Below are 10,060 nucleotides of genomic sequence, written 5' to 3'. Positions count from 1 at the left end.
ATAATTATATTATTTCTACCTTATTTATATTTATTAATTTAATGCAACATCATGAATTATAGTATAAAAGTGTGTGTTAATAAAATTATTTTGATTTATGTATTTAGTTTTTTTAAATTTTTTAACACAATAATATCTAGTTACTGCTTTCTAGGTTATTTGATTTCATTTTAAAATCATTGCCTCTAAATGTTTCCATTTTGAAAAACAATTAATAAAATATGAATAGATAATCAAATATTTAATATTATTTAAATAGACACTACATTTATGTATCAAAAGAAAAAGAGATGGACTAGTTGGTACCACTCTACTAATGTGTGTCGTATGGGTCTCTGTGATCTAATTTAATTTTAAAATTACACTTATAACAACTGAGAGGAATATTGTATTGGATTTTTAAGTTTTTTGACTAAGAAAAATTTTTTATCAACAACAATTTTAAAAAACTGTTAAATATTGGAAATTTCTTATGCCTATAAATAGCTCAAAAAGAGTCAAAATATTTTGAAATATTTTACGGTCTATAGAAAATGTTATAAAAATTTGGTGCACAAAATATCTTAGATCTAGTTTAGCTCCCACATCAATTTTTCAATTTTTTTTTCGAAAGCAATGTTTTACGACGAGTTAAGAACTAGGTACTAAAAATTCATTGGCGGATACCATTATTTTGGAAGTTATAGCCTTCCAATGTTTGTGATTTTATGTTTAAACTCTTGCGCGGAGTACTCTAGTATAAGGAATATTGTATTATATGAATATTGTAGTGTTGTTTTTTATATATGCTCAATGGTAAGGCTGCGCATATTTTTATAAGAGGCAATGCATAATTTATACAGGCAACCAATAATGAACACAAGGCGATGGCACGCATGTACATTTATTCTTGGGTTTCTTTTATAGCCGTACCCTATGGTACGTGTTAATCATACTGCTTATTTCTTGTACTATGACTCGAATGACCTAGAGTTTGCTGGTAGGCGAAGGGAGGTCCCTTGTTCCACTATAATATTTGTGTTACTTAAATGGACAAGGTTAAGTTTACGTGCTAGGTTATCCAACTGCCCGAAGGACAGGTATGCTCTTCTTCCCGGGACCCCAAAGGGGTCGCACTCTTCCCCCTCCCCTAGGTTGGCTATTTTAGCCCCGGGGGGTTGGGGGCTGTCGGGCTGAGTCCCCATCCAACTAAAGTTGGCACCGGAGTAGTTTGGTGAAGGGAGCCACTACAATACTATATTACCTATATACCTACGAATAATGAAATTTTTTTTACCTTATGACCTATAATTCCTAAACACTATTGATTGCCAATAGTTTATTTTCGTACCGTCGTTTTTAACAAATTCATTCACATAGTTTCAAAAGAAAATAATTGAAAAATTTGTAATAATAGAGTTAAGCGCATGCAAGAAACACTGAAAATTATGAACTTCGTAAGACTATTACTTAAAAAATAATGGTTCCCGCCATCTAATTTTTGCACCATCGTTCTAAACTCAATGAAATACATATGTTTCCGTGAAAATTTCTCGTTGACGCTAAACTAGATTTGTTCCCACAAAATGTCAAAATCATGTATCTATGGTTATTTTTTTCGAGTTAAACCAAAAAACATATCAGATGAAAATTGTAGCATTTTTTCGACTATCTATCTGCTTATCTTAAGACACTAAAAAAAAATTTAAAAAACACTTCATTGTAAAATCAATACCTAAATTCCACATACCGCTTATGAACTAAATAGGAAAATACATGATTTATGACAAAATAAATTTTTTTATTTTGTTATAATTTAAAAACTTAAAACAAATAATTAGATGCTTTAAATTTTAACCAAATTTTATGATAGTATTTCATATAATACATATATATAGTTTATAGTTTAAGTATAATTTTCAAAAAAGTTTGAGTTTGACTCTGTATTTGAGATTTTTGTACAGGTGTCGATACGTACCTCCGTCAAAAAGCTTGAAAATTTAAAACAAAATTCCTCTTAAGTTTTTACTATTGGAATTAAAAAATATATATATGAGCGCGTAACTTGCGTAAATCCACATTCCACAAATTATTTTTATAAGCGTTTAAAGTTCCAATGTTCAATGTTTGACAAAATTTGTTAAAATCACGAAATTATTTTGTTGTTAAAATATATAACATTTTTACGTAGGTAGTTTAATAATTTCTGGGGTTCGGGTAGAAAAGGGCCAATCTAACTTTTTTGGTGAAATAAGTTATATAATCACATACAATTTTATACGCTTTTTCCAGTGGTAAAATGGCTTATCCCAATAATCATTATCGTGAGATTTGAGAAGACCGATGTTGCTAGAAAAAATTACTATTGCAATCAAAAAAGGCCAAAGAAAATGTGTTTTATTCTTAATTTTAAATAAGATTTTTTCACAGCACACAGTTAGAGAGGGGAGGGGGCAGCTTAATAGTTAATAATTAACCTCTATAGCTAATAGGAAATTTTAATATATTTATGGTGTTCAAGATACATATGCCATCATGGTACCTATGACTATTATGTGCATACTATAGGTAAATATTATGAGCCGACAACACGGCCGTTTAACGAGGTAATAATAAAACCAAATTTAAAAATATCACTTTACAACTACAATATATAGGTACTGTACTTAGGTAGGTACTGTAATTAGGTAGGTAATAAATATTATATGTTCTGAACATCTGAACGTGCAAAATTATAATATGACACAATATTTGTTTGTTCAATCTGTTATACATTTTGTAATCGCATAGTGTAATCTCTATTGCAATTTTTATATCTTATAAAAAACAAAACGGTCACGATGAGTGATGACAACACTGCGGAAATGCGGAATCGTTTAACCGGAAACACGAGTAGAAGATTTGACTGATAGAATAAAATAAACGTTATTTTCAAACAAAATAATGTAGGTATATACTATATTAAAATGATTAATTCATTTTTAAATTAAAATAAATTTAGTAATTACACCACAACAGTTTTGAGCCACATTATGCACTGTTATTGGAACATTATTGTCATTATGTAATTTGGAGCCGTACGAACAAAAATAAGATATTAGTTATTATTGCTTATTATAATATAAATTATTTGTGTATACAAAAAATATATAGACTATAAAAAAAAAAAAAATATCAAGTTAATCTTTCTCTTTAATCAAAAACAAATATAATTATTATGTTAAGCATCTTGCAATATCAGTGATTTTTTACTATTTTGATGGAAATTGAATGATGATTAAAATATATTAACTTAATTGAGTATATTTATTATATGTCTCATAAATCACTTATTCTAATGAAAATATCTTCTAACAGAAAAAAAAACAGTAAATCAAAAAAAAAATTATATGATAATAATATATATCAGAACAATGAAATGATAAACTATTTCTAAACAATATAATTCTACTGTAAAAAGTTACAAAAAGCATGTGTCATTTTTGGACATTCTAAAACAATAATATGAACAAGCTTATATTAAAATAACAAATGCACATGATTGTTTCCTCTGTGTTATAATTTGAAACTGAGTTTGGCGCTAAATGGGTATACACGATTTGAGATATTATAAATTGGTCTACAGCACGGCTATTTGAAGCAGTGGTCTCCAGAGTGATGCTCGCCGCAGATTATCCTCAAAAATTAGCTGTTCACCATAGGAAGAAGTACAGCTAGCGCTCTTAGTGAACATAATTTAATAATAATATATATATTATACATATGGAAATAAGTATACACTGCTTAACTACATCCGTTTCCGCTTGGGCGCTAGTTGTCTTTCTCGCGGGCCACAATCATAAACCACGACTTGAGAAAAATCTTGCAGTGAACTAAGATAATCTTATAATTATCTTGGTTCATGACACGGCTATAGATATGAATCACGGCTATAGATACTATGGTTGCACGACGATGAAAATTTTTTGACCGTGCAATGTTCTTATCAAAAACCTCGTGACTGCTAGCGCTTTCAGCGGAACTTGTAGTCTACCTAATCAATCAACTCGGTTCACCTCACGGCTATAGATATCTATAGCCGTGAGGTGAACCGAGTTGATTGATTAGGTAGACTACAAGTTCCGCTGAAAGCGCTAGCAGTCACGAGGTTTTTGATAAGAACATTGCACGGTCAAAAAATTTTCATCGTCGTGCAACCATAGTATCTATAGCCGTGGACCCGTGGTTCATGATAATCATAATATTATAATGAATAATGATATCGAAATCGAAATTCAAACTTCATCGTGCATTCACAGAATAAATTCAAGTATTCATTATTCATATTTCATGTTTTGATGATGTATAATGCGATTATCTAAGCGATTATCTATGCGTAAAGCGTAATTCTACTCATTATTCGTTATACTTATGATTGATAAATGATACAAGTTATTACAATCAATTTATATTGTAGATAATAATATTATGTAGACTTTTTAGTAAACATTTAAGATAATGCAATTTAATATTCGAGTACCGAATATTGAACTGTATACGTTGACAGTCTTTAAACAGCGACGTAGTGAAATTATGATTTTTCATTGATATAATTTGTAACTATTCCCGTTTCAACTATGGCCTCAAAGCTTACTCAAAAAGTCAAAAAAGAAACTAAGAAACACAAATTGAAAAAAAACGAGTAATTAATAATTATAAACCTTGTTAAATTTATACATTTTCAAAATATTACTTTGGTTAAATTTAAATAAGCCCATGTATTTTATCTAGCAAAACCGATACAGTTGTTCACGAAAAAGATTGGTTTATGCGATTTGATGCACCTTTGAAAATTATCTTGACAGCAAGGTTTTTTGCTGCGTTTCTCGTTCACATTTCAGACTGTGATGAAACGTTTAACTACTGGGAACCGGTAAATCCAATATAATTATTTTGTAGTTAAAATATTTTGTTTTTTTTTGTCTCAAATATATTAATTTACTAATTATCAATTCTCTGTTTTAGACTCATTATTTTGTTTTCAATAGCGGTTTTCAAACCTGGGAATACGCGCCTCCTTATGCACTTCGATCATATTTATACATACTTATTCATGCAGTCCCCGTGTACCTTTACAAAGCTCTATTCAATACTAGAAAAATCATGTTGTTTTACTTAATACGCTGTGTGCTTGCACTATTGAGTTCTCTTTGTGAACTATACTTTTACAAGTAAATTTTACTAGCATAAGAGAATGGAGTGGTATGCTCAGCTTTTTAAAAAGGATATTAGCTTATAGTGTATTTACGTATACACCTTGTTTCTACTAAATTAAGAAAATAAAAACAATAGTGTGGGTGATTTTACGTCACAATCCCATCCTTTGTTCTGAGTATGCCGCTGATTGAATTTAGTTAATTTAATAATGATTTTTTCTTATTAATTTTTTCAGAGCTATATCAAAAAAAATTTCATCCACTGTTAGCAATTATTACTTGTTCATAACAGTTTTTAGTCCTGGAATGTTCATTGCATCTACTGCATATTTGCCTTCAAGTTTTTCTATGTAAGAATGAAATTTAAATATTTTGAAATATCTATAGAAATTGATTAAAAAATTCACTTTTTTAGGTACATGACTTTCTTAATTATTGGAGCTTGGTTAAACAAAAATTACGAATTGGCAATTTTTACAACTGCACTGTCGACATTTTTAAGTTGGCCATTTTCATGTCTAATCGGGTTAGTAACCTATATTTAAATTATTAACTTTTATATCATCCATCTGTTCATCAAGTAATAATTTAGTAGATTAGTAGTTCAGTTCATACTATATTATATTAATGATGATGCTGACAAAAAAAAAAATGTTTAAAAATGAATATGCTTGATTGTTACTCCAGAAAAAATATCTTATGTAACCAATAGTAAATTATTTTATTTGTTTTTCAATTTTAGATTACCACTTGCGTGTGATATCACTTTCAGAAACAAAAAGTATTTGTTATTTATTAAATGGTGCTTAATATCATTAGGGTCAATTTTAGTAAGTGCAAATAAATAATTTTTTCATCGATTTATCATTTATAAGTATTAATGTGCTTTATAGGTTTATCAAGTTGCTACTGATTCATATTTTTATGGCAAGCTTGTAATTGCCCCTTTTAATATTGTTTTTTACAATTTATTCACGAGTCATGGTCCTGATTTATATGGTACTGAACATTGGACTTTTTATATACTAAATGGTATCCTTAATTTCAATGTTGTATTTATACTTTCGTTGATGGCTCCTATTGCTATTTTATTGAAAAAGGTATGTTTATTCATTTTAAAAATACAATAATTTCTTACTTGATAAATAGTTATTAAATGTTACCTAACTTAACATTTGTCTATAGTTATTAATGAAATATATTATTTCTATCATAAATATTGAGGTATCTAGTCATTTATATATAGCAGGGATCTCAAACTGTGGTACGCATACCCCTTGGGGATACGAGTCTGGCCAACAAACCAACAAGGAAAAAATTCTTTAAAAGTCTTTAAATATTTTTTATATGTATTTTAGTTTAGTAACTAAGAAGGGGTTACTCAACAAAATTTATTGATAAAAAAGGGTACAAAAGTGTTTATAAAAGTTTGAGAATCCCTGATATATAGAATTAAACTTTTTAACTTATATGTTTCTAATGCATTTGTATCATTAAATAATTTAACTGTTATGAAATAATTTTTGTAATATGTAGTATTTCAGTAATAATAGTATATTCTTATAAATCATATTATTTTTCTAGTAAATAAAAATATTTTTTGTTAGATTTTTAATTTTTTCAGTCATTATTATAAATAAAATTGTATTATTGAATAAATTAAATTGATTGAATTGTTTTATTAGATTCTTACAAAAATCGGAATCAGATTTTCTAAACAAAGCAATATTAACAACAAATCAATATGGATATTATATTTATCTCCATTGTATTTATGGATTTTTGTATTTATAATACAACCACATAAGGTAAAGTATATTTTTAATAACTCTATCAATATTTAGATGTTTGATATAATTAATAGTTTATGTAATAGGTCATACCATATAAGAAAATAAATATATATTTTAAAGCTTATTAGTTATAATTTAATAATGATTAATAGTATGTTTTTGTTTTTTTGTTTGCTTAGGAAGAAAGATTTTTGTTTCCTGTTTATCCATTGATACAACTGGCATCATCTATATTATTGGAATATATCAAAGATATGAATTTTCATTCAAGTGTTATTCATCGTTTTACTTTTCTTAAGCTGTACAACAAATTGATTGATAATGTTTACATACCTTTTCTTTTTGTATTTTTATTAATGGGATTGTCACGAAGCACTCTCTTAGTTAAAGGTTTGTTTTTATTATAAATAATCATAGTGTAACAGTTTTGTAGTTAGGAGAATTTGAGAAGGATTCAGTTTTCTACATCTATAAAATTAAAAATTGATTTTCAGCAGGAAATTATTATGTATTGATGTATACTCTGTCCAGCAAGTGAATGCGCCACAGCCGAATTCGGCCTGGTTTTGCGCATCCACTTGCGTACCCACATGCCCCGTGCTTCTATGAGTCTATTATAATTTATACGACTAATTATTTCCCCCTCACACACACACACACACACACACACATAAAGCTAAATCATGGATGTACCACTGTACTGAAACATTTTGTTTATGTATAATGAAGAACATTTTTGTTTTTTATATTATTATGTTTAGCGTATCACGCACCTATTGATACTTACACACAATTGAGTAATGATTATCTTACATTGCCTGAATCAGATGTAATAAATGTTTGTGTTGGCAAAGAATGGCATAGATATCCTTCATCATTTTTTTTACCAAATGATAGGTAACTATTTTTTTTTTAATTCTCATTTATTTTATATTATGTGGAAACAGTCTATTATAATACTTTTTATTACAGATGGAAAATGCATTTTATTAGATCAGAATTCCGAGGACTTTTACCTGGTCGTTTTAGTCAGGAATCTTTATACAAAGTTGTTGAAAACTATAATGATCAAAATAAAGAAGAGTTAGATAAATATGTAAGTATAATACATTTTGCTGAAACATATTAAATTTGTTCTTATGTAATTTAAGACACATAAATGAATGGAGTATGTTTAAATGATTTTTTTCTGATGTTACATTAATTTCAGAGTGATATTAGACTGTGTCATTTCTTAGTAGACCTGAACAACAATCAAAGTTCAGGATTGGAACCAAATTATTCTGAAAATAATTTGCAATGGATTATTTGGAAATCTATACCATTTCTAGATACCAAAAAGTAAGAATTTGTAGTTATATTTTTAAACTAGTAATGTTGCTATACACATCAAAGATTTATATAATAAAACACTCAGCCTTCTATAAAAATAAATTTGTTTACAATTGTTTTGATATTACATTGCAGAACACCACTTTTATACAGAACATTTTACTTTCCATTTTTCTGGGAAGAAAATGTCAAGTTTTCATCTTACAATCTTCTTATGCGAAATGATTTTAATAAAATGAATACTAAATCGCAGTCAGAGAATGGTTCACCAATGCACTATGTGTTTTAGACAAAGTACAAAATATATAAATAATTATAATTTTAGTTTTTATATAACCTTATAAATAAAATATTATAATGTTGTATATTTAGGTGTCAATGAGATTATTGCACAATTGTTTTATTATTTGTTTGAAGTCCTCGCGAATCGCAAGTAAAAGGTTTCATGTGATACCAATTTTATGCCACTCTACACCAATGTAGTTATTGAAAAGTACACTGCCAAGCTACATTTTATAGGCCACAGTTTTAAAAAATATTTGGTTATGAATCAACAAACACATTACATAATTCCTTCTTATTAACTTTATAGCTTATACTATTTGTCTCTTTCTCAAATTAATTTTAATTTATAGATATATTTAAGTTAATTAAAATTGTTGTCAATGCATCTCATTTTATATCAATTTAGTGGCGTTCAAATGGTGTGATGTGGGAGAGGGGGTATGATAGATCCCCACCAAGACATTTTTTTCAATGTATAAGAGCTGATATCCATAAATTTCATTTTTAAAGATAAAATAGTGCATGTTAAAAAATCAGCTATATCCTCCTTCCCCTGACAAAATCATTTGACTGCCCCTGTACCAATTCTGATGTCCAATATTACTATCATATTATTAGACTTTCAAGATTGTATCAGAAAAATTATTTATTTTTTTTCAGCTATGTTATCTTAAGCATACCATACAATTACCATAGTATTTGAATATAACAATTTGAAAACTAACTTATTTTATATTTAAAGACAAACAATATATTTATTACAATTTGAATAATTGTGAAAAAATGATCTCATAATGTATCATATTTTTTTAAAAACTTATTTAAATATTTAGCAAGCATAATTGTATCCATCTCAATATCTCATTATTATAAGATACCCTTATAAAATATACTGAGATATAAATGATGCATTTAGCATTATTGCAGGTTTAGTTTATGCTTTTGAATCCTAAATTTATAGAAAATTAATTTATTATTTGGTCATGTTATTTGCTTGTTTTTAAATTTTACTGATCTAATAAGCTACAATTTTAAAATTGTTTTTAATTTAAATATTGACATTGACAGAACTGTGAAGCAAATTATTGTTATACGTGGTTTAACATACTTAGTAATATTTTAATTTTTATTTCTATATTCTATTATTGAAATAAAGAAATAGTTAATTTTAATAATGTTTATTAGTTGTTATGTTATGCCCATAGACCATAGTCCATGTACTAAATGTGTTGGATAAGTATTTGTTTATAATTATTTTATACCATTTTTGTACAAAGTAATCCATTTTGTAATCCATACTTCAAAAGTTGTATAATTCTATTTATTTCTTAGAATGAATTATATTAATATATATTAAACTAGGTGATACTTTAAAATTTTACTTATGTTACTTGTTTTTATTATTTATTACTATTATTAGTTACCAAAAAACAACAATAGTCATAGTACTAATAATCAATTACCCAACCAATTCAG

General features: G+C 27.4%; 1 protein-coding gene across 1 annotated transcript; it reads left to right on the top strand.

Annotated features, from left to right (window-relative positions):
* Positions 1 to 4,197: 4,197 nt before the first annotated feature.
* On the top strand, positions 4,198 to 8,722 carry LOC111027404 (alpha-1,2-mannosyltransferase ALG9). Its single transcript, XM_022305780.1, has 14 exons — positions 4,198 to 4,660; positions 4,750 to 4,891; positions 4,984 to 5,189; positions 5,411 to 5,524; positions 5,590 to 5,700; positions 5,917 to 6,004; positions 6,068 to 6,274; positions 6,860 to 6,982; positions 7,147 to 7,357; positions 7,729 to 7,864; positions 7,940 to 8,063; positions 8,178 to 8,308; positions 8,435 to 8,593; positions 8,672 to 8,722. The coding sequence occupies exons 1-13, from the start codon at positions 4,596 to 4,598 to the stop codon at positions 8,586 to 8,588; spliced, it is 1,812 nt and encodes a 603-aa protein (XP_022161472.1). The 5' UTR covers positions 4,198 to 4,595; the 3' UTR covers positions 8,589 to 8,593; positions 8,672 to 8,722.
* Positions 8,723 to 10,060: the final 1,338 nt, after the last annotated feature.

This window comes from Myzus persicae, unplaced genomic scaffold, assembly GCF_001856785.1.
Source record: "Myzus persicae strain clone G006 unplaced genomic scaffold, MPER_G0061.0, whole genome shotgun sequence".
Taxonomy (NCBI): domain Eukaryota; kingdom Metazoa; phylum Arthropoda; class Insecta; order Hemiptera; family Aphididae; genus Myzus; species Myzus persicae.
The sequence above is the reverse complement of the archived record's forward strand: the minus strand, read 5'-3'. Positions and strand labels throughout refer to the sequence as shown.

Bases quoted from the DNA above. Each gene is read 5' to 3' on its own strand.
- LOC111027404 (XM_022305780.1), top strand. From the start codon at position 4,596: ATGGCCTCAAAGCTTACTCAAAAAGTCAAAAAAGAAACTAAGAAACAC. The intron at 7,358-7,728 runs GTTTGTTTTTAT...TATTATGTTTAG, and splicing joins AAGCACTCTCTTAGTTAAAG to CGTATCACGCACCTATTGAT. The intron at 8,064-8,177 runs GTAAGTATAATA...CATTAATTTCAG, and splicing joins AAGAAGAGTTAGATAAATAT to AGTGATATTAGACTGTGTCA.